This window comes from Amblyomma mixtum, chromosome 8 (assembly GCF_055824585.1).
Source record: "Amblyomma mixtum isolate Tamu chromosome 8, ASM5582458v1, whole genome shotgun sequence".
Classification (NCBI taxonomy): Eukaryota; Metazoa; Arthropoda; class Arachnida; order Ixodida; family Ixodidae; genus Amblyomma; species Amblyomma mixtum.
The window spans coordinates 51,359,128-51,383,728 of NC_143019.1; the positions used below are offsets into that span (position 1 = coordinate 51,359,128).

General features: G+C 49.8%; 3 protein-coding genes and 1 pseudogene across 7 annotated transcripts in view; 3 read left to right on the forward strand and 1 right to left on the reverse strand.

Moving 5' to 3' along the window:
• The window catches only part of sdt (MAGUK p55 family member stardust), a 48,387-nt gene extending 46,309 nt beyond the window's left edge, over positions 1 to 2,078 (forward strand). For all 5 annotated transcript variants that reach the window (XM_089557319.1, XM_089557317.1, XM_089557318.1 and 2 more), the window contains one exon: positions 384 to 2,078. In XM_089557319.1, coding sequence (XP_089413445.1) covers positions 384 to 583 — 200 coding nt within the window. In that variant the 3' untranslated portion in view covers positions 584 to 2,078. The remainder of the gene's footprint in view (positions 1 to 383) is intronic.
• LOC149332395 (putative methylmalonate-semialdehyde/malonate-semialdehyde dehydrogenase [acylating], mitochondrial) lies at positions 1,625 to 9,949 on the reverse strand. The gene is made up of 14 exons (XM_089557322.1): positions 9,813 to 9,949; positions 8,123 to 8,337; positions 7,898 to 7,942; positions 7,730 to 7,804; positions 7,291 to 7,452; positions 7,150 to 7,228; positions 6,930 to 7,084; positions 6,699 to 6,846; positions 6,567 to 6,631; positions 6,405 to 6,461; positions 5,017 to 5,388; positions 2,573 to 2,752; positions 1,849 to 1,947; positions 1,625 to 1,773 (listed from the first exon to the last, which is right to left on the reverse strand). Exons 2-14 carry the CDS (start codon positions 8,156 to 8,158, stop codon positions 1,672 to 1,674), a joined length of 1,575 nt encoding a protein of 524 aa, XP_089413448.1. The 5' UTR covers positions 8,159 to 8,337; positions 9,813 to 9,949; the 3' UTR covers positions 1,625 to 1,671.
• Positions 9,162 to 24,482, forward strand: LOC149332396 (uncharacterized). Its single transcript, XM_089557323.1, has 3 exons — positions 9,162 to 12,104; positions 21,599 to 21,738; positions 24,355 to 24,482. The coding sequence occupies exons 1-2, from the start codon at positions 10,989 to 10,991 to the stop codon at positions 21,602 to 21,604; spliced, it is 1,122 nt and encodes a 373-aa protein (XP_089413449.1). The 5' UTR covers positions 9,162 to 10,988; the 3' UTR covers positions 21,605 to 21,738; positions 24,355 to 24,482.
• Positions 21,688 to 24,601, forward strand: part of LOC149332397 (mitotic checkpoint protein BUB3 pseudogene) — a 3,115-nt pseudogene continuing 201 nt past the window's right edge.

The window sequence follows — 24,601 nt, forward strand, 5'->3', positions numbered from 1 at the left end:
GGAGGAGCTGAAGGCGTGGATGATTAATAAAGCATATTGGCTGTAGAATGGCTGAAGTTTTGGCGACATTTTCTGGGATTATCCTTCTGCTAGGCTATGTGCATGGTCTGGGCTATTAGTGCCAGGTTTAGTGATCAGCTCATGGCATGTGTGTGCTAGAAAGAATAATCTTCGCTATTGGCAGTGCTTTGTGGTCTACCACTCAGTATTTTGTCGTTATTGAAACCTAGGACGGCGAGACAGCTAATAGAAAACTGCTCACCACAGTGTTAAGTGATGCCTTTCGAGAGTTGTATGTAACCGGCTATGTCCAATTTGACTAGGAAGTTTACTGCAGTTGCTGTGGCATGCTTCAGGGCTTCGTTGTCATTTTTCTTTGGCAGTCTCTGAAGATGCTGAAGCACTCCGACCTGAAGCCATACGTGGTCTTTGTGGCACCACCGTCTTTGGAGAAACTCAGGCAGCACCGTGCCCGCCAGGGCGTCCCCGTGCGAGAGGAGGAGTTGCGGGAGACCATCGAGCGGGCGCGTCAGATGGAAGAGACTTACGGCCACTACTTCGACATGGTCATCGTCAACTCTGACCTGGACCGTGCCTACAGCGAGCTGCTCAAGGAGGTGGCCATTCTGGAGCGAGAGCCCCAGTGGGTGCCTAGCGCTTGGCTTACCAACCAGGACAGTGCCACAGGCTCCTAGCCACGGGCCACTCCGTCGGACAAGACATCGTGCCACCCTGCACGCACAAGATCCGAGTGCCTGGAGTTGCCGGAGACGCTTTTGTGTACCGTGACCAGTTAGCGATGACGGGGAGCATCCAGGGTGCATAATGCAAAGTGAATAGCGGCAGTACGCGACCGTGTGGCACATCCTCTCTCTCGCCTTATGTGTTAGATCCAACCACTCCCAGGCACCATGGATGTTCCCATGTTGGAGACTGGTCACAGTACCTCAAAGCAATCTTCAGCAACTCTCTCGAGGCCATAAGGACAGTGCCCTTCCACACACATGCGTGACAGCTCAGGCTGGAGAAGCCTGGTGTCCGTGTGGGACTTTTTCGGATCGGACGGTGCAGCTTGTATATTGTGAGAATTTAGACACAATGCCATTTTTTATGTATGATATAGGAGCAACTAGAAAGTTTACTACTGCCAGACAGTGCGGCTCCGGTCTCTCTTTTGGTGGGACATGATACTGACAGTGACTGTTCGCCATGTCCCACGCCTCATGCTAACAGCGCAGAAAGAATGGAGCTAGGCTGGGCAGTCAGTACAAATCAGAGTTTGTGAAGCTGTTTGTTTTTTTTTTAGGAGAAAAAAAAAAGTACTAACCGTACAATGTGTGTGTTGTCTTCAAAGTGTTGTAAAGTGACAATTCTAACCACTCCGCGAGGAAGGCAGTGCAGAAAGCATCTGTACAGTGAACTTGTGCTGTAGCGTCTGAAGTGGTCATGCAGATCTGTGTCTTGTGCATAGTTTGAAAAATAACTCTTATATTTCCCTGCAACTTAGTATTTGGTTCCTGACACCTGCCGAGGCCATGAGGACTACTGCCGTGATGCGCAAAGCAGGTTCCTTGGTGTGAAACACCTGGGCCACTTTTACATCATGGAAGCCCTTTATTGAAAACACTTTGTACGAAAGTTTATTGCAGGATGAGTGATGACTGTACATTTTTAGCGCATGACTGGGAATACAGTGGCGGCTTTAGCGTGTGTCGAGTCCTGTGCACGCCAGAGCTGAGTCACTGTCTTCAACTGTGTGTAGAAGTTGATTCCCTGCAAAGCGGAAGCAAGGCACATTAGGCAGAGCTCACTAAAAGTGTGAGAGCAGAGTCACTGTTATGTACTTACAGCCTTGCCGTAAAAGTTGTTGTCACCCAGGAATGATCCTCGGGATCCAGTGAACGAAAACATAGGCAGTGGTACAGGAATGGGGACATTCACACCAACCTGAAAAAAAAAAAAAAAGTTAGAATCTTTGCTTTTTTCTGAAAACGGCAACTAAGCAACGCACTGTGACTGTATTTATACTTAGAAAAGGCTCTCAGGCCAACATAAATAAATGAGGATTAATCAAGATGTGATGGTGACACCAGTTACGAATAGACCTGATGCCAAATGCTTGCAGCATTTTTTTTCTCTGGACATAGGGACTTCATTAGATCGGCCAACCTTTTTTCATTCATTCATTACATATCCCCTTTATGCCCCGAGAAATAATTTGATTTTGTGGGGTTTAACGTCCCAAAGCGACTCGGGCTGTGAGGGACGCCGTAGTGGAGGGTTCCGGATAATTTCGACCACCTGGGGTTCTGTGCACTGACATCGCACAGTATGCGGGCCTGAAGCATTTTGCCTCTATTGAAATGTGACTGCCGCAGCTCGGATTAAATCCGTGTCTCTTGGGCCAGCAGCCAAACACCATAGTAACCACTGAGCCACCGCGGCGGCTCCGAGACAATAAATATTGTATATAAAAGAAAAATACCTCAACACGCAGAGACATTTAACCTAGTTTGCCCAGCTGTTGGCTTTAAGGCTAAATGCTGCCCCATTTAATCACTGATAGGCTTACCTGTCCCACATCAATCTCCTGGGTGTACCTTCTTGCAGTGGCACCGTTGGTGGTGAATATGGCAGTACCATTGCCGTAAGGGTTCGAGTTGATGAGAGCAATCGCATCGTCCATGGTGTCAACATTCAGCGTCAGCAACACAGGGCCGAAAATCTCCTCCCGATAGCAGCGCATGTCAGGCTACAAAAGAGACAAAAAGGTTCCAGCAGACATTCTCGTCAATTCTGGAAGGGCTTGACTAAGTATCCATACTTAGTGCAGGCTTCGCAAAGGAGAACACAGGCATGATCTCCACACAGTATGTTTATTTTAGCAACACAACACAAATTGTCACTGACTGAATGCAGCTACTACAGGGTGCCCCACTGAAGTAAACTGACTGCTGTTGCTATGTAGAGACAGTAACTCATCACTGTCAAATGTTGCCCCGCGTTAGTTGTTCCCTTTTTGGTGGCAGAACTTCATTCTGGAATATCAACCTGCAGCTCCAATTTTATACCAAAGCAACGAGGTGAAAACGGGGGCAATTTTTGAGCGCGGCGCACTGCTGAAGACAGTTTGACTAGCACTACTATGTGGCTGTTCATTTTTGGACAAGGTGAACAGCCAATATGAAGCATTTTAAGGAGAACCTTCATGTACAGCTTGCTGCGAATTTCCAAACGATGCAAGAAAGGCAGAGAAGTGCGAACTACCAGCTTAGCAGCAACACACTTTATCACAGGGAATGTGAGAATATTGCCATTTCTGAATACGAATCTAATATGAAGGAAAAACAAATGCCTTCAAATATCCAGCATCCGTACGATATGAAAAAATTTTGAAGACAAATAGGTAAAAATTGTTTCGCTTTTTTTTTTTTTTAGTAGTATGTCATCTTAGCAACTGAAATTTAATGAATGCAGACTGACTCAGCACCACTCACACGCACAGAAATGTATGCTGCTTAATTAAGAGCATAAAAGTAACAGTATGCAACCTGTAATCTGGTCGTGCCACATGAGTGACAAAATAAAATACATGAACTAACACAACTGGCAACCAAAAATAACATCATGGGCAGTAAACCCGCATTACCTCAGACTTCAATGGACTAAGAAATGCCCGAATTGTGCCTCCCCGCCCCTCGAAACGAGTGCGCAGTTTCGCCATGCACATTGGTGTCGGAACAGCAAAACTAGAAGGAAAACAAATTACCAGCGACATGCCAGTCGCCGTCCAAAAGTGACGCGCAGCTGGGTCTAGACAGCTGAGGAATGTGCGGCCAATGTCTGCTGTCGCCGTAGGCTGGCAGCGTAGTTCGGAAAGTGGAACTACACAGCCAGGCTATTTTTTGGCCTAGGCAACATGGGCCCTCCAACTGCTGTCACTTCTGCTACAAGCACATCAGAGGTTTACGAACTACAATGCACCATGGAATAGGCGGGATATGTACAGTCTTTGTCAAAAGTAACCAGGCTCCATGGTTTGCTTCTCATTTGTATAGTAGAGCCCTCACGGCTTCCCTAAAGATTGAAAAGTTCTTTGAAGATGAGAACAGGGGGTTCTTCTTACCAAACAGAGATTCAGAGCTTGAGGGCTGGTATAATAACTTTAATATACGACTTAGAAGAAAAACGTGCAGCCTGGTTACCTTTGACAAAGACTGTACATGATCACTTGCCCCTGCTGGTGACACACCAACTCGACCAGCACTCCTTCAGGAGCCCCATGTGAAATTCCACAAGTGGGCTTTCCCACGCATCACAGCTGCCCAAAACGAGATGGCCGAGCTCATGCATTGTGGAAGGATCAAACAAAAAACCACAGGCTGTCACTTATCAATGATGTCATCAAGTGCGGTATGTGGGAAAGCCAACTTGGCGGGATTTCGCATGAGGTCCAAGCCTAGCAGCGTCCAAATGCGACCGCTACGCACGATAAACACCAGAGAACAAAAGAATGCCTTTGTACGGTTTTCCTGCCACTTTAGATCTTCGTATAATTTGCCTGTAAACTATTAGTGCTTGTTATAGTGTCAGTAAGCACACTGCTCTTTGCACTTGACAAATACCATCACCTAGTTACTTTACACAGAGCACACTCATTCTATGACCTATATCTGCGAGCACGTTTAAGAATACTTCCTTATTTCGACACAACTTGTTTTGTAAGAAACACTTGTCAGTTGGACGTCAAATGACAATGAAGATGTGCTCATGAGTGAACTTTCCTGAAAGGATTGCTGACTGGTAACGTGCTGACACAACTAGTGCATGGCATGACTGACACAATTACGCATACATGTAATGTGGTGGTTCACTATGAATACGGCTCCTGTCCTGTCTGCTAACGGCTCAGTTTGTTTAGCACTGTTTCAGATTGAATCCAAGGATGCAACTGTCGAAGGTGCTGCTAAGTACACCTAGCAATTAACAAATGTTTGCACATGTGGTAAATCTCACCTTCACGTCTGCAAGGATGGTGGGTCCCACAAAGTTGCCCTTTTCGAAGCCAGGCACCTTAATACCACGGCCGTCCAGGAGCACCTTAGCCCCCTCCTGAATCCCACTTTCAACAAGGTCACAGATTCGCTTCTTGGCCTCTGGAGAAATGACGGGACCCAGGTCAGCACCAGGGATGTGGCCGGCGTTTACGTTCAACTTCTTTGCCCGCTCCACAAGCTCAGGTATCCATTCCTTGGACTCCCCGACAAACACGGCAGTGGAGAGGGCCATGCATCTCTGTCCTGCCGCCCCGAAGGCAGCGCCGGCCAGCTGGTTGAGCGTGTGCTCCTTGTTTGCATCTGGCATAATCACACCATGGTTCTTGGCTCCCTGCGAGCAGTGTGACCCGTGATTAACTGCCATTTACAATGACCCAACTGGCTTTATCGCAGGCATGGTGCCTCAGTTCTTTAGAAGTTTAAAGGGGAAGTGGGTGCTCAATGAAAACTTTTATTAATGAAGTCATAATTATGAGTCTTCAGAGAACATGTACTTTTGTTTGTAAAACTTCCCATTTCTGAAGTGGCAGCTTCAAAACCGTATAACTTCAAACTGAAGCCACGTGGGTGCATTTGTAATGACAGAACACAAGTAACTCTAGACTTGTCTTTTTTCACTGGTATGGCTCCTGAAAATGGACCGATGTCAGTTCATTGCACAACAGTTCGTATTCCAAATTTTTGTAGTGAAAATTTGTATTTTTATCCACACTATTGGTGCAGGAAATGCAAAACCAACAAATGCTTTGCCACAGGAAGGGTTACAAAAAAAAAAAATGGAGCAATTAAAAAGGAGCTTTGGCGTCAGCACAACTCCAGACTTTCCTGTTCAAACAGTTCGATACAGCACGGCATCTGTTCAGGCAGCATTTTTGTTCTTGAAGGTAAAGCTTAAACTCTTCTAGGTGATGGATATGAAATTTTTATATAAGTCCTCTATTCTCTTGTGAAATGTTGCCAAGAGTCACAACATTTAAATATGCGCAGGGCACACATACTGTAATATGAGCATTCATTACGAAGCAACATACGTCAAGATTCTCGCAACTTTCACAATTTTGTGAGTTTTGTTAATCTTCTTACACTATTTGTCCACATCACAATTTCCAATTTTATCAGTCACCAGAGTTAAAATTTCACCCACATTTCACCAACATCGATGCAAATATTGTCTCATGAGAGGATTCCTGCATTCGCAATGAATTTACTTTGATAGTACTGGAGCTCAGGCTGAGCTAGTTCTCTCCGAACAGTGAAACATATCACAATGACAGTAAAATAGTTTAGTTCACCCTGCTCTCTTCATGCGGCACATTAACCTACAACTGCATATAAAGGCAAACTTACCATATTGCACTGCACTCTCTTTCCATTCTTAGAGCCTCGTTCATAGATGAACTTGCCCTACATACAGAGAGGTAGTTTCAACAAAATCCAGGTCAGCAGCAGTACTCCACAACTAATTCTGATTTTTACAAGTAGCTACGTTTGGTTGTGAAAAGAACTTACAGCTACATCAGATCCCACAAATGATATTGCTTTGATGTCGGGGTGGTCGCAGATGAACCTGACCGCTGCAAAAGTTTAGACATCGGGTCAATAAGACTGCGTACCAATGATGATTACCAGCATGCCACCAACCTTCCTGTGTTCCATGGAAGACATTCACAACCCCATCTGGAACTCCACACTTTTGGAGCAACTCCATCAAAATCATTGTGGCCCCTGGGTCTCGTTCTGAAGGTTTGATCACAACAGTGTTTCCGCACACTATGGCCAACGGGAACATCTGCATCGAAAGGGCTAGTTGTGCTCAAAGGGGAAGGGTATCACTTTCACAGGTTAAAGGCAAGTACAGCAAGCAGGACCTACCCACAAAGGAATCATGGCGGGGAAGTTGAACGGTGTGATACCGGCACAAACCCCAAGTGGAATGCGGTAAGAAAGGGTATCCATGTCCTTGCTGATGGACGGCAGGGTCTCACCCAGCTGGAGTGACGTAACGCTGCATGCATGCTCCACAACCTCTGCGAAATGGTAGGAGGCATAGACTGAAAGCACCATTCCATTTCGTTTGGCACAGCATACTCACGCAAGCCCCGAAGCACATCTCCCTCGGCGTCTGCCAACGTCTTCCCCTGTTCCTCTGTGATGTTGGCCGCAAGTCGTTGCTGCACAAAGGTTATGTAAAGTTGTGCCATCAAACTTTATAACAACATCTCCTTTCTTTTACCATGTTTTCCTTAATGAGCTGCTGTAGTTTGAACATCGATTGCTGCCTCGTCAAAATTGACGTCTGGGACCACGTCTTGAAAGCCTCCCTTGCGGCGCCGACTGCTGCTTCCATTTCGGCATTTGTACATTTTGGCACGCGGGTTACGACTTCATTGGTAGCCTGCAAACGAATCGCACAAGTGACCCGTAACTTAGCTTGCGAGAGCGTGACCTTGAAAAGTTACAGTGTACGAAAGGCAAAGTCTCCAGCGAAAATCATTACCTGCATGCACAGCAACTGTTATCTCAATCTCGATAAGAGGCCAAGTTCATTCACAATTTTTAATAACTTGAAAAGCAGGTAATAAGTTCGCAACGTTTTTCAACCAAGGGGAGAAAGTTTAATCGCAACACATCACAGCTGAAATTGAGCGAAAAAGTAAAAATGCTATACCTACCGGATTCATGAGATCGACCCATTCGGTTGTCTTAGATTCGACGAACTGTCCGTTGATGAACATCTTGGTTGTGGGCTATGGGAGAGTATTTTTTTAAATTATTAGAATGGTCAACTTTGCAGTTTCCCGACTCGCAGCATTTGCGCGACGAAAGCATTCGTTTCTTACCACACTAGACGACGCATAGCCGCGAACGGGAAATCTGTGCAGGAGCTGAAAGTGAAATCGAGTTCAATCAGTGGCGCGATACTACGGCGAACGCGGCATTGCGCCATCACTGAGAGCGCTGCCACATGTTCAACATCACACAGTGTGAACGTACGATACTGCGCACAACTCGAGCTTAATTTCCCGTGCAAACAGATGGCCGCGAAGTGCGGAACAGTGCATTACCGTTGTCCTGTAGGCAAAGCAAAGTCGTGCAGCCATCTTGTCCGGTTCTTTGGTCTTTTAGGCAGCTACACGTGGACGTCTAGGCGCGTTACCACAGAGTAACACTCTCTCGCTGTTAAAAGATTCTGACACCGCCGGCTGTCTGCTCGCTCGTCTTGCTCGGCCTTGGGCGCCTGTTGGAGCCGCGCTGGCTGTGGTTGGCTTCTTTCCAACTGCTGCGGTGGCGCCACCCCCGCACAATGCGGAAGAGATACGGAAAAAGAGTAAAAATTTAAACTTTGTTATTCAGCGTGAGATGGCACCACGGATGATCGTGGCAACTTTCCGCTTCCAGGCGGAAGTTTTAGAACACTCAAAGGCCAACTGCACCACTTTTTGAGAATTTCGCTTTATTCAAGGATTCAAATCTACGTGGGCTGTAGGTAAAGCGTAGCAACATATTAACTTTATGCGTAGCAAGGTGCTTTAGCGCTAGCGTTAAAAATGGCGACGTAATCGACGATTAAATTTTGGGCTTCTCCTCAGAGCACTGGATGAGAGCGGTGAAGCTCGGTGTGACGTGGCGTCAGGGAAGCTAAGATTTCAAACTTCCGTGAGGTTCCATAGCGCACAAGGAAGGGACACAGCACGAGCGCTAACATTAGCGCGCTCGTGTTGTGTCCCTTCCTTGTTGTGCGCTATGGAACCCCATGTCGATTACTGCGACTCGTGTGAATGGGCCTCGACTATCTGTCTCGCATGTCGGCGGGCACCTGGAGGAGGAATAAACTTTATTCGGCTTTTCTGTCGTCGTTAGCCCACTTTCGTCCCAGGTGGCCTCCACATCCATGAGGGGGCGACCTCGAGGATCCAATCTGCGATGTATACTTGTCTTCACTGCGTATGATCTTTCCCCAGCTATGAGCTGAGGGATATGGCAGGAGCTTTCGGCAGACGAACAGCGCCGTAAAGGAGCGAGAGAATAAAGGACGAAAGAGATGCCGTAGTGGAGGGCTCTGGAATAATTTAGACCACTCACCTTACGGCTCGGTTTCCTTTCCTCAAAAACTAATTTTAATTTTAATTCTCGCCACCATGCCACATCGCGAAAACGCCCGTGTCGCCTGTGCTTCGAGGTATTTTATTTATTTATTTACATTTCTGCAGCGCCATGAAGGCATAATTGCAGGGGGGAATACATACAAACATTCATTCGTACAGCATGTGCCAACTTTTTGTACAGGATAGGGCAGAGGATGAAAAGAGGTTTAAACAGAGCGTTCACATAAGTCAATTGGTCCGGAGCTGTGTGATTGCGGAGCCTGACCACACCTTAGCTAGGGAGCATTTGGGCTGCTTACGTGGAATTTAACGCCAAAGATTTCTGGCGTCGCTGTCAGTAACATTTAAAAGTGGTAATAGGATCAGTCATTTGCGCGGTGAACAGCATTCGACAATGACGCTGCCAATGGTACTTGATCATGCCACTTTCCATAGCACAGCATTTCATATGTAAGAGGGTCTAGGGTTTCCTCACTGCAATGCGAAATAGCAGCTATAACCTGGGCCCCCTCGATTTGGTTGCAAGCGTGTCCAAATAAATGAAATGAAATAATTCGGCTGGCCAGCAGCACTTGATGGTGCTGCTGGTGATAAGCATTTGATAGTGCAGTTGGTGGTAAACATTAGATAGCGTAGAATTATCGCTCACCGGGGAAGCCGTCGTACATGATCTGTCGGCTGGTCCAGGGGTTGTCTGTGGCGCGGATGGCGAACCCAAGTGCTGCTCCGCCTACCAGGCCAGCAGCCATGAGCAGAGGAAGCAGCCGGCTGGACACGCCCTCCACCACCTGCTGTGGGCGTTCCTCTTCCACCTCCACCGGCAACGGACCGCTGCCGCCCGATTGGACACCACTCGACGACGACGGGCCTTTCTGCTGCTGCTGCTGTAGCTGTTGCTGCTGCAGCTGTTGCTGGCGCTGCTGCACGAGCGAGGTGCCCGAATTCTGGACTACGGAGTTCCACGGAGAATTTTCGGCGCTGGGGCCACCGCCGTCCGCTCCGCCGTACCCGCGTTTCTGTGGGTTGGAAACCCGCGGAAAGGCAATGGACAAAACGGAACGTTTTAAAAAATTTGAAGGGACACGCTTAAAGTCCGCCTTAAAGGGAGACTGAAGCACTTTTTCTGAAAATCGGGCTGGCAGCGGCATCCTATAGTTTTCCATACTGTATGCTGGAATATCGCATCCAAATAAGGCAAAAACAAGCGCGAATTGCCTTTTTTAGCCGAAATATGCGGCCTGTGCCGCGGGGCACGCCGCGCGGCGCGCCGCCGCCCGTGATTGGTCAAGAGAGGTCGTGACGTCACTTTGAGGACTGGAGAAGCTTCCGATGCGGATCTGGCGCTGCGTTGGGGGCAGATCGCAGCTTTCCGTGTCGTTGTAACAGCGAATACGGCGACTATTTTTTTTTTTACTGACCACCGAAGAAAAGGATACTACAGTTTGCTCATTCCACGTATCGCCTGAAACCAAAAAAGACACAAGCAAAAAATTCTATGCCTAGCACAAGCATACGCCAGCGTCAAAGACGCGATACAGCACAACATCGGCTCGTATTCTCGGAAAGGAGGGAGGGCGCCACCGTGATCGGCTGTGCGCACACCGAGCTCCAGCAAAATCACGTCTACGTCCAGGTTCCTGACCTCGGATCGCCACCAACCGGTCTATAGGAGTGCTACTTCATCGCCTGTACGCCTGGTAATCAAAATTCCAAGCGTTCTGCGCCGTTTTCTGGCGCATCAGCATCTGGCTGGCCGCCCACGCCGGGCGCGCTAAGCCAAGCCTACATCTGCACCGCCGGGGCAACGCCCCCCGCGCTCGCCAGCATGCTCGCAGCCGGAACGGCGGGGAGCTCGCCTAGCCAGTCAGCAGCCCAGGCGCTGAATCACAAGCACTGTGCTCCCGCGGCGCCCCGGCAAGCCACCGCAGCCACGATCGTCATGAAATTTGCGAACCACCTCAACCTCGGCAACACTTTATTCCCTGTGCTCTGTCGGTCCGTCATGGATTCCGCCCGCCTAACCAAGACTGAACGTGACAATACCTACATCAAACTCCGCACCTCGCAAAACATCCTGGCCATCGATACCCACCGCCCAGCCGCTGCTGACAAGCTGCTCCAACTCAAGCAAGTTTCACTGAACAACACACAGTACGAAGTCACCTCGTACGTAGCTAACGACCCCCTTAACGCCCGTGGTGTTATACACGGCATCACCATGGACTTCACCGAAGACGACTTTGCCGCTAACCTTCGTGTTGACGGCACCCGACTACTAAGCGCCCGCCGTCTCGGTCGTACCAACAAACTTCTGCTCACCGTCGAAGGGCCCCGTCTACCACGCTATGCCGTCTTCTACAGCGGAGTGTACCGCGTCTACCCGCAAAAGCCCCACAGCAAACAATGCACGCATTGTCACGCCATAGGGCACCGTGCCGACGTCTGTCCTAACAAGCCTAGCCTTGTTCGGTGCTCGATTTGCAGCCAACCGTTTCCTCCTGACCAAGACCCAACGACTACCCCACATGAATGTGAACCACACTGCTGGAACTGCAAGGGAGACCACACACCGTCTCATCCTGAGTGCCCCGCAAGGAAAGACGCCGACGCTGCAGTCCTAAAGTGGCACCGCGCCCAACGACGCCATCGCGCCCGCGCCGCCCCTCCACCCCCTAAAGCCGACGCGACCATCTGGCCGCCCCTGCCTACCTCGAACCGCTACGAGGCCCTTCAGCTCTCCTGCAGCAGCAACAGCAACAGCAGCAGCAACAGCAGCAGCAACATCCCGGGGCACGAGACCGCGCAAAGAAGTCAATCTCGAACCAAGCCCTCTGCCAAGCGGCCACCGTCCACCACTTCTGGTGCGGCAACCAGCACCTCCACCTCCTCTACTAAACCGCAAGCTTCCGTGATGCAGTCACAGACTCCACCAAGTCACCAGGTGAGCGGTCCATCTCCCACATCCATCGCACCCCCTCCCCCGTCCTTCCAACACCGGTTTTACTCACGTCCCTCCACACCTACTCCACTTTCACCCCTCCCTACCGACAACGCTATTGCTCTCATACAGCAATCCCTTGCTCCCGTCCTATTGGCCTTACAACAACTGACGGCTCGCGTCGAGCAACTAGAGCACCATCTCCTCTCCCTCGCGTCCTCTGCCCCATGCTCTCCCGACACAGACTCCAATGCTCCCCCTCGAAAGCGCGCAAGCGCCCCTCCTGTGCCTAACCTCGACACCATGGAGGAAGACCCGCATGATGAGTGATATCATGCGACACACATCTCCACCCCAAAACCCTCTAATTATTTGACAGTGGAACTGCCGCGGTTTTCGTCGCAAGAAAAATGCCCTCTTGCAACACATGCGGATTACTGGCGTTAACCCAGACGTCATCGCACTGCAAGAAACGCACGGTGCCTTTTCTCTTCCAGGTTACGACCATTTTACTCAGCCAAGTATAGTCATGAAGAGAAAAGGACATCAAACGCCCCCTCCTCCGCCGATTTTGACGGTTACATACATACGGCGCACGATACGTGCACCATTCAGGAAGATACATCCCACCTCAACTCCGGGACGAAAGAGCATGTCCTGACACACTCCACCTATCAGGGTCACCGTATCACGATTTTAAACTGCTACTGGACTCCCTCCGACTCTAAAACCAGCACCCCACCTTTGCCTACGGCCCTCCCTGCCTCTAATGTCCCTACTACTTTCGTCCTTCTTGGTGATTTCAACTGCCCACACCCTGCATGGGGATACGACCGTACTTCAGCCTCCGGACGAAAACTCGACCGCTTCGCCAGTATTCATCACCTCACCCTCCTGAATGACACGTTCATGCCTACACGTCTAGGATGTGGAGCACAATCCGACACAAACCCCGACCTTGCATGGATTCGCAGCGATCTCCGCGCTTCTTGGAGTAATACGGGTGACACGATGGGGAGTGATCACTGTATTCTTCAGATAACGCTCACGTCCCAGCGACCCTCCAGACCACCCGGAACACATCTACCTCCCACTATGCTCGTAGACTGGCCAAAGGCTCGGCCGGCCCTCGACTCCTTATCAGTCTCACTCGAGGACCCCGAAAAATGGTGTAGCGCCATTATGGAGACCGTCTCCCAACACACCAAACATATCCACCGATCTCCCGACTATCCATACATTGACACACACCTACTTGGGCTATGGAAACAACGTCGCCGGGCCATAAAAGCTTGGCGCAACTGTAGATCTAGCCACGCACTGAAAAGAAAAGTTGCTGAACTAACGCAAGCAGCCCAAGAATACGCTGACCAACTATAGCCACAAACAACTGGCTTCAGCTCTGCGATGACATGGTCGAGAGACTCCACACTCCAAAAGTCTGGCACATTATGCGCACTCTACTTGGACAGGGTAAACCTCGTAACACACTTCAAAAGCTACAGTTGGCCCTCTCCGTCTCACAAGAAGAGCTGGCTGAGCAAATCCGAAATCAATTTTACCCATCCTCTACTTCTCCTGCCAGCTCCCCGTCATACCCTTACACCGAAGAAGAAGCAGACGAGCAAGGAATGAATTCTGACTTCACATTCGCCGAACTTCAGGCTGCTCTACGCTCCCTTAAGCGAAACACAGCACCCGGCCCAGATAAAATTACCTATGGTATACTCCGTAACCTCCCCGATTCAAAACTAGACGAACTTATTCAGATCATTAATACTGTTTGGCGCTCCGGGAAAATTCCCGCTGCGTGGAAAGAGGCACACGTAATTATGATTCCGAAACCAGGAAAATCCTCTGCGCTCATCACTAACCTCCGACCTATATCCATGACTTCTTGCCTAGGGAAGCTGATGGAGAAGATGGCCCTTACCCGCCTCGAATGGCACCTGCATACCAATCGCTGTCTTGCTCCCACTATGGTCGGATTCCGCGCCCACGTATGCACACAAGACATTGGACGGCAAATCTATGAGGATTTGTACGCCTTCCCAAGCAGCGCACAGCTTCGAGTTTTGACCGGCGTGGATATCAAAAAGGCTTTTGATAATGTCGCCCACTCCGCAATTCTCACCAACCTGGCAGACACTCGGCCTGGGGTCCGCATGTTCAACTACATCAAAGACTTTCTTACAGACAGGACCCTCCGAATCATTGGCCCCGACGGCACACCTTCCGCCCCCTTTCCCCTCACCGCAGGTACACCACAGGGATCCATTCTTTCACCTATGCTTTTCAACTTGGCAATGAAAGAACTGCCCCGAAAACTCGCTGAAATTCCTGCCTACGCCACGCTATATATGCGGATGATATCTCTCTCTAGTCTACCACAGGAAACGCCGGGGAACTAGAATCCACTTTGCAGCAAGGCCTCGACGTCGTTCAGGAGCATGCACGCCGCATAGGTATGAGTTGTTCCGCCGAAAAGTCGGAATACATCGTGGTTTCTAACGCTCCTCAAAAAACCGCTTCTTCCTACCGCGAACTCATTCAACTCTCTCTCGCGCAAACCCCTATTCCCCGACGGAGCCACATCAAGATCCTTGGCTTCACTTTTCAACAAGATGGCAAGTGCAACGTGTGGCTTAGCCAACTCCTGCAACAACTGAACCAAATTCGCCACATGCTGTCCCGTATATCTCGTCAAAAGCATGGACTCAGAGAACACGAACTCTGTCGAGTTATAGAAGCACTCGTTTATTCGAGGGTCATGTACGCCTACCCCTATCAACGCCTCACATCCTCTCAAGTAAGCAAACTGGAAGCGTCTCTGCGTCGCTTCACTCGATTAGCCATGGGAGTTCCCATCTACGCCGCAAATGCTCTGATCGCAGACGCCGCCATTTTCAACTCCCTCGAAGAACGCGCAGCAGCACACCACCGAGCCCAGATACACCGTCTCTACCTCCGAGCAAGGCAGAGACCTCCTCAGCCTTTTCGGACACACCATTTCCCAACTACCCTCGCTTCAACCATCTGCTCCCCCGTGGAAAAGCCTCCCGCGTCTTACTGTAAAACCCATTCCACGCCACATGTCTCCAACGATAAATACCGGGCGGCGTGAAGCACTGGCGAACCATTTACCCGCACTGGGCCACGACACTTACTATACCGATGCCCATATCCTCGAGCACCAAGTAGTTACTGCAGTAGTCGGCCCTCGAAGCACCTCCACGCATCTCCACACAGGAGTGCCCTCCTCAACCGACGCAGAAACGCTGGCCATAGCAGAGGCGATTACGCTTCAAGACCACCTTTCCTCCACCATTACCATACGTGCAGACTCTCAGGCTGCCATACGCTCATTCGAATCTCAAAAACTCCCTCCCCATATCCTAGACACTTTGCTGCAATACCTAACAGCCCACCCTACGCTCCATGTCCGCCTTGACTGGATTCCTGGTCATCAAGGTATACCGGAGAATGAGCTTGCTCATGCTCTGGCCCGTGAAAAAATACCACCGGGCCCTCCGACTGCCTGGCCAGCCCATTATAATCCCAAGGCAGACCGCGCTACACACCGACAGGACCGCCGCGAACACCTTCGCAATTTGCGCCACATGCGACGAACCCTTCCGTCACCCTCCCATTTCCTTTGCCGTGCTGACGCCACTCTAATTCGACAGGCACAGACTAACTCCCTTCCCTGCGAACTGTATTCCCACTACATCCTTCATAAACCGGGCAAACCCGCCTGTATCGTGTGCGGAGAGCACCCCTCAAACATTCATACATATTGGTTATGCCCCCGCGCCACTAACTCTCCCACCATACCTTCCTCGCATACCTTGCCTCCCCCCTTTCACCTCACGTGGGCCCGATGGACCGCTCCACCAACCTCTCTGCAGCCCACCCTCTGGCCGCTCCTCGCCGCCCACATCCGACGCATCCAAGGGACACGTGGCCCCACAAATAACGCCCACCAAACGGGCAGATAAGAAGGCTCGGACTTGAGCTGAAAAATAAAAGTTATCTCTCTCTCTCTCTCTCTCGGAAAGGAAGGGGTGCGAACAATACTCAAGTCAATTACCACCACCGGACGCCTCCTGGCTCGCCCGGAAGAGCGTCATCCTAAAGAAAAGGCCCAAAGCACTGTGTAAATCCTGTTCTCAGTACCCGGCGTTGCAGGTTGGGGCAAGAAAGTATTTCAAGTGAACGATGAAGGAGCACAAAGTTGGTGTCAAAATTAGCGAAGCGCAGTGGCCAAGCACTGCGAGGCATGCGACCACAAGATAGTGACGCAATCATGGTGCGCTGGAAACCAAGCCAAATACGCGCACAAATACGCTTCACTCCTGGCGCGTTCAGCAGATGCCAGAAAATATTAATCGCTGCCTCGGAAACGTTCGCCCTTCCTAGATTTGCAGTTTAGGTTCAGTGAAGTAGTTGCCAACTATATGTGTGTTTAAAAGCCAAGCTAGCTGCAACTCGACCGCTGCCACAACTTGATGAAGAAACCGAGTAAGGTTGCGGTGTTTTTTTGCAAAAACTCGGTTGGCATTCATTTCTCTCATAAATTTGCATCCGAAATCAACGTCGAACGCTTTCATTTTAATTGCTTAGCTAGGATTAAACGAGATGCCGCATATGAAGAGCTTCGATGCTTGCTTGCTTTGCTTTATTGTGATTTGCTCTGCTTGCTTGCTTGCTTGCTTGCTTGCTTGCTTGCTTGCTTGGACACGTCGAACCGAGTATAAAATCACTAACCGAGCCTTGCTGAGCACGTCTCAGGTGGTCTGGCCGCACCTAAGCTGAGGAGAGCGACACATGCTTAAGCCTCTATAAGGTTTCTTCAGGGTAAGTGAGCATGTTTCTACTTTTAAAAGAGGCGCTTCTTCAGAATGGTGACACGCCTCTTATGCGCGAGGAAATCGATGGAACTGTCATGGTTCAGCCGCGCCTTTTCGACAGAAATCTCCAGAGATCACACTAGGACAAGCTCTGCCTGTAGTCGCTCTTACGAAAGTGTTTCGAGCAGAGTAAGCTTGCTTTAGTCGGCTTGAACTCTTCGTCACAGCAGCGAGCGGTTGCGCTGCGAGCTTGTGGTCTTGCGGAAAACAGTGGAAGACGACACAGTCGCGGTCGTAGTTGTTCGTGGACACGAACGCAGAGTAGCACCTGTTGAATCTGATTCTCAAGGTCGGCTGACACGCTTTGTACGTCGCAACGCACGTAGTACGAGGAACAACGCATGCAGCACGAGGAACAACGCATGCAGCACGAGAAACAACGCGCGCTGAAAGCGCGCTCGGGTGCGCCGAAGCATCCCCGGCTCCTCAACATGACGTCACGCAGGCCGACATGGACGAGGTTTCCCTCTCCGCTGTTCCCCTCTCCTGCGCTCGCGCGGGGCGCGGGAAATTTAAACATCGCGTTTTAATTGGTGATTGCGCCACTGTTTTAGCCAAAATCGAAAAAATAATTTCACAGACGTGATCAGCAATGACACTACTTCAAAACCCTAGAAGGTTAGCCGATTCGAAAACCGCCTCAGTATCCCTTTAAGGGTATGATGCGACAGCGTTAATGAGTGAATGCCCGTATATGCGGAATTGGTCACTCTGGATTTTCACCACTCCTGGTGCAGTGGTGCAACGGTTAAGCGATGCGCCACACTCTAAAAAAAAAAAAAGGTAGTTGAGGTTACTACATTTTGGGATAGCAACAACCGTCACATATATGACTACCTATGTAGTAACTGTGCGTAGTAACTGGAAGGTAGTAACATTTACTACCTCTGGAGAGGTAGCAACAGTAACTACCTGCAGTAACATTTGCTAGATTGTTAGATTTGCTGCCATTCAGGAAACCCTTTTCATTATATAAAAACATGGGGCACTGAGTAGCAATGTCACCAGGAATGTTAGTGTACATACGTGTGCATATTCCTATCATCTATTTCCAGATCAACGTAGTAATGGATACTACCAGGGTTATAATGAGGTAGTACAAGTGTAATGACTGCCAAAAAACGTAGTAACAGCAGAAGTCTCTACCTTGTTACTACTTAATTTTCTTTTGAGGTAGGAACAAGGTCGTAGGAACATAGTACACAGGTAGTAAGGGTTAACTACGTTTCCACTACCTTTTATTTCACTGCCCTGCCATGGCTCGTGCTGCCACCGGTGGGTCTTGTGCGACCCAGGTTGCTCTTCCCGAGCAACCTCTCGCAAACTATCATTAAATTAACTGCCACCTACCACTGTGGTCCGCCTGCTCATAATCCGGTGGGCAGATTGGGATGACGACACACGGTCACGTGACCTAGTCGGCCCACCTAGGCTGCTTCTCTTGGGATTCTTCGCTCATGACGCCGACGACGGCGGCGAATTATCTGGGGAACGGGAGCCTTAAAGCTATCGCGTTAAAATTAGGGACCCACTACGGGACACGTGGGATGCTCTGAAGCGATACTGGGGAATTCGTTTGACGCTCTAGGGTAGCTGCTGTGTATGGTATTCCGCAGGGAGCTTCTTTGAGGGACCACTTTTGGAGCCGCTGCGGAACCACTCGTTTTGGTTTGGTTTGGTTTATGGCGTTTAACGTCCCAAAGCGACTCAGGCTATTAGGGACGCCGTAGTGAAGGGCTCCGGAAATTTCGACCACCTGCGGTAATGTCAGTGCACGTTAAAGAACCCCACTCGTTTTGGGATAGCTAATCGAATGTAAGGTTAGACTCCTGAGAAAAGAAAATGCGCGGGAACTTCCGCAATAAGATCGCACAGCGACTGGTTGTAGCTAAGCGCCGCTGTAAGGGGTCTGGTATTTCGATGGTTGCAGATGTCGAGAAGTCAGCCCCGCTCGTTCGGTGGAGTTCGCGGAGATCTCTGGGGTTCACGTTTGGGAAAGGGGTCGAAACGCGTCTCTTCTTTTGTCCTGTTTAATCACGGCAGCTATGCGAGGGGCTAAAAAGCACGTTAATTTTTCACGCTCACCAAGTTACGGTCCTGCATCTTCGACCCCTTCCAGATTGTGGACCGAACACCAAGGAGGACAGACCGTGAAGACGAAAGCTCGCGCTTGCCGCATCCGTGATCGTTTTCGCTGCCAACTCCCTCAGTTTTACTATTTTTTTACTTTTTATGGCTAGGGTTCAAGGCTGTCGCCGCACGCTCCCTCCGCAGCTTTTTTTTTTTTTGTTCCTTCATGCGGGTTTGTAGGCATGAGCCAGAACAGAAGGCGCTGCGAAAAGCCTTGTGCAGACGACGCGACGCCAAGGCTACGCCCAACCTTCTCCCGTCAGTCAGAACGATGCACCAATGGAGTGCCTTTAGCGAAAGTAGCCCCCCTTGACGTCAGCGGGGTGCAGAGTAGTGGGCCGGGCCCGTTTTTGAAGGAAGGAAAGAACGAACGGGCTTTGATTTGAATTTTCGCAGCTTTTCGGGGCGCGCATGGCTCTAGTATTTTGCAGAGGTTATCTTCGATGCCTCATCTATGCAGTGGGCTTGTTTTTCAAAAATGTCCGGACCCTGGGCAGTGGCCCTTTAAGGACCAGCGGTTGTCTTCCCTTCGCATTACATGCCCTGCCCAAGCCCACTTCTTGCTCTTGTTTTCAACCTCTTGCCATATTTGCATTCGGGCTGGAAGCACTGTACGTCACGGGGGTATAACTCAGGTCGATCTGCACTGAGCGGCCGTAATTGACCTAAATCTGGAGCTGGACTACGAAGTGCGCACGCATTCAAACCGCTTTCAACTCTCGGTCCCGCCTTGGGGAAACCGTCCGTGACGGGTAATGTGCAGCTGGGTTTATCAACGTTGATGAAATCTTGCGCAAGGACCGCCGTTCATATGAGATGCGATGCGATAAACCACAGGTGCAGTGAATAGGAAACGTCACAGCGGAAGTACCATATGGTCCTTTTTTTTCCTTTCTATTCCTGGCTTGTCTCGTTGTATATCACAGTGAATTGACCAACTTGCCCAGCTTTATAACCTTTCTAATCGGGGTGCAGGATGGACGCTGGTGGTTAGGCTAGCGATCTTCAGGACGGCGGTTTGTTATAGCTCTTCCGTAAATGCACGGGTAATTGCCATTGGCCGGTGCTCCAGAGAGAAGTTTATAGGCTGCTGAATAGTTCTCACCCATAGGCAGGATAGTTCTTACCCATAGGCAGGCCCATGAAAATCCTACTTTTGTAGGGGAGAATTTCTGGGCAGAATTAACGGCCTAGTTCCATCCCCAAACGTTGGTTGAAAGTATACATTATAAAGCTCATCATCCAAAGGCTCAACTTCGAAGAAACCTTACCGGCATTCCTCAGCTCTAAATAGATGGCGAGAGCGTTGTGCACGTAGGCGATGGCCACAGTACTTCGACCATTTCTTTCCTATTGTAGCCTGCTGAGAAATAAATTCCAACGTTTAAGTTGATTAAGAATGGAGGTATACCCTTAGATCACGGTACTCGGTTGACAACTCTACATTAAAACGGTAACGCATGGACACCACAGCCCGTGGTGTCCATGCGAGGTGGGCGCATGGACACCACGGGCACTTACTACAGTCCATGTACTTGGGGTTTACGTGCCCTTCTGTGCGCTCCTTCCTCTTATAGAGAGACCTGCCTTATAGAGACCTGCATTTTCGGTTTACGAAATTTAGTGCGTGCGAAATAATCTAACGGCGAAATCATTAGCAAGACTTTGAGGTATAGAATAATAAGTTTGCAGTATTCGCCGCAAAAGTAATGTGGGTGGTCCGTTACGGTGAAGTGATAGCACTCGACACCCCGCACTTCCGTTTATATACTCGCACAGTCAGATGTTGTCACGAAGGCAAAAAATGCACAGGAACACCTAATTACATTGACTTTTAATTCGATAGCATTAGAAGCTGTTGAGGGCCGCCGCGGTGGCTCAGCGGTTATGGTGTTCGGCTGCTGACCCAAGACGCTTGTTCGATTCCGGCCGCGGGGATTGAATTTCGATGGAGGCTAAATACCAGAGGCCCGTGTGCTGTGCGATGTCAGTGCACGTTAAAGAACCCCAGGTGGTCGAAATTTCCGGAGCCCTTCACTACGGCCTCCCTCATAGCCTGAGTTTCTTTGGGACGTTAAACCCCAATAAACCAAACCAAGCTGTTGATATATTTAGGGATGTGACGTCACTTCCGGTCTAGTGATGTCCCTGCCCTCCAGCCAATGGGAATTATCAGGCGTGGTGACGTCACCTTCCTTCAGCCAATGACCCGGTCTGGTGAGGTCTCTTACCACCAGCTAACGAGAATGACCAGGTCTGGTGACGTCATTTCCCCCAGCCAACGGGAATTATTCGCTCTGGTGACGTCGTTTTCCTGCGGCCAGCGGTATAATTTTATGACCGATGGCACAATTTTTTTTTCCCCGATGACACTTTTATTGCCATCGCAATAACACTCCAGGCTTACTCGTGGGGAGCCGGGTAAAATTATCCTTCATGGTGCCGTGAATGACGCAGGTGTGATCGGTGCCCTGGTGGCCACCGCGGTGGACCTGCTGGTGTTCTCGGCGAGCCCGCCCACCCTGCAGGTGTAGATTGAGATCCTCATGACGGTGCCCATCCTCTGGCTTCCTACATACATCGTCACCCGCGGACTGGTAAGCTCCATGTTCTCGATGCGCTGTTAGAGCCCCGCGGGAGTAGGTCAAGAGCAAATTCAAGCACTCCTTAGAGCTGTCAGATCTTGATACTCGTTGGTGAACACCGGGCAGGGCCGGATTAAGAAAAGTGGGGGCCCTGGGCTAATGCGCATCTAGGCCCCCTCTCTCTTTTCCTCCACTGATCCCCGTGCCCCCTGCTGCACTACTCGAGCCGCCGCGGTGGCTCAGTGGTTATGGCGCTCGGCTGCTGCCCCGAAAGACGCCGGTTCGATCCCGGCCGCGGCGGTTGAATTTCTTTGTGGGAGAAATTCTAGAGACTCGTGTACTGTGCGATGTCAGTGCACGTTAAAGAACCCCGGTGGTCGAAATTTCCGGAGCCCTTCACTACGGCGTCTCTCATAGCCTGAGTCGCTTTGGGACGTTAAATCCCCATAAACCAAACCACTACTGGAATGTATCCCATGTTTCATTGTAATTCCACCTAATTAAAATGAACGAAGTGCGATCAATGGGATTCGTGTAACAGTAACGCAGTAGCATTAGTTTTGCGCACAAAACACTACGGGACTCTTGGAACGCGCGACACGTGTCCGTCGGTGCCCGAGCGCCGAACGCCACGGAAGAGCCGCGTGAGCCGACCGACATCATGCGAGGCTGCATTGCAGCTAAATTGCAGCGCGCTGCGTGCGCCGCCTACTCTCCTTTTTCACTGACACCGTGCACAAGCCGACAGACAGGTTTTTGTTCGCAGCACTGTTTTAATGCTAACGCATTAAAGAAAAGCAGGCTGAGCTAGCTTCCTACAGTCGAGCTGGGTGCTTCGGCAGCGACTACGAAATAGAAACACTCGTTAATTAGTGCCCCGAGAGGGTAATATTAAAAGTTGTTAAAATTAATTTGACTACACGATGAACGTTTACTACTGCCCTCACGAGGCGCATTTGAATAGCAGAATTAAAGTCCTGGATGAGTGGTGAGCGTGCTCGGCGCTGAGCCGAGTATCCGGGTTCAAATCCAGCCGCACGGCGGCCGCGTTTTGATGGAGGCGAAATGCAAAAATGCGCCCATATGCTGTGCGATTTCAGAGCACGTTAAAGATCCCCAGGTGGTCGAAATTATTCCCGAGAGCTCCAAAACGGCACCTCTTTTTTTTTTTTTTTTTTGCTGCCGCGGTGAATCAGTGGTCATGGCGCTCGGCTGCTGACCCGAAAGATGCGGATTCGATCCCGGCCACGGCGGTCGAATTTCGATGGAGGCGAAATTCTAGAGGCCCATGTACTGTGCGATGTCAGTGCACGTTAAAGAACCCCAGGTGGTCGAAATTTATTGGCAGTCTGCTATCATTTTCTTGTACTAATGAATTATTTTTTGGGGCAAAACGTAATTCTCTTGCTTCACTGTCGGGCGACGTCCTTTGCAAATTTGTAGCTTGACACAGAAAGACTGTGCATCCATCAAGGCGTTACAAATGCAAACTGTGGGCTTTGCACCAGATCTCCTTATTTGTTATTCAAAGAAAAGTCGTGGGAAAGTACATAATACTTGCCAATTAATGCTCCAAAGCTAGACAGAGGACATTGAAGGATGCCCTGCTGCGGGGTCCAGGTTACTTTTGACCACCGGCAGTTTTGTAATGTGTACTGGCATTCATGCATTTTAACAAAATATTGTTAAAATGCATAAATGCTGCTGTCAGTGTAGTCGGCATTAAGAGAAAAAATTCCGGTGGCCCTCCTGTCACTAAGTCACGGGACCTTGTGACGTTATCATAACCTGGATCTCAGAAACCCCACCAGTGGCTGTGTTTGAAACAGCCGCTATTCCAAACATAGCCACCTTCTGTGGCAGTGGCACATCACTTAACCGCTCCTACACTGTGCCAGGATCGGTAGGAGGACTTCCTCCGTTCAATAAATGTAAAGTAGGGAATGGCCAATATTGCATACTTGGGCATGCAGGTAGAACCTAGGCGACAGAGAAGGACTACTTGTGCGAGAGGTATCAGTAATGCTATTGCACTGTATCCTTAAGTGTGGGTTAAGCGTTACGTGATGGCGAAGTAATTCTTAAGTTCAGGTTAAGCGTTACATGATGGCGTAGGAATTCTTAAGTGTAGGTTAAGCTTTACATGATGGCGAAGGAACGAATAGTTTCCATGGCTGTGAAGTGATATGCCAAGAAAACCCTAGGCCACTGAAGGGACCATTTACGCTATCACATCATACCCTGAAGGCGGGGCTTAAATGCTCCATCAGGTTTTTGTCCCTAGCTAAATGCATATGAGCATTGAAACCGTGGTGTGGTGCTCGTCAGCTAAGTGCCTAAGCCACTGAGTTTTTGTGTAAACATTGGATTAGGGCGCTTAGCTTGTACTAGCTAAGTATAATAAGCCTCTTAGTAATCAACTTGCCTAACTTTGTTTTCTGGTGGCAAGATGTATTAGGCTGTTTCATTTCGACCAAGTTGTCTATCCATTGGAGAGAGAACTTAGAGCAGTCAGAATAATGAACACAACAGGAAGGGCAATTCTCACTGTACTTCCAGTGGTTGACCCTCTTGTCTGTCCTGGCTTCACTTGTTGCATCAAGTTGCTGATTGTATGGTTCTACACAGGGCGCGTGGCTATTGAATACTTGGATCCAAACCCCGAAGTGCAGAAGAAGTACGCCTTCAAGTGCCACCGTGCCAAAGACAGCAATGGCATCGAGCTCATCTACCCTGTGAACGCAACTGTGAACGCATTCCACAACTTGTACAACACATTTGCGGCGGGAGACAGTGACGGCCACGTGAACATCTGGGACGGCTTCAACAAGAAGCGTCTCTGTCAGTTCCACAAGTACCCATCGAGCATTGCATC

What these genes read in the sequence shown, in the direction of transcription:
- LOC149332395 (XM_089557322.1), bottom strand. Translation starts at nt 8,158, where the DNA reads ATGGCTGCACGACTTTGCTTTGCCTACAGGACAACG. An exon ending in GCTTTGCCTACAGGACAACG is followed by an intron (nt 7,943 to 8,122) that starts GTAATGCACTGT and finishes TTTCACTTTCAG; the next exon opens with CTCCTGCACAGATTTCCCGT. An exon ending in ACAACTTTTACGGCAAGGCT is followed by an intron (nt 1,774 to 1,848) that starts GTAAGTACATAA and finishes TCCGCTTTGCAG; the next exon opens with GGAATCAACTTCTACACACA.
- LOC149332396 (XM_089557323.1), top strand. Translation starts at nt 10,989, where the DNA reads ATGCTCGCAGCCGGAACGGCGGGGAGCTCGCCTAGCCAGTCAGCAGCC.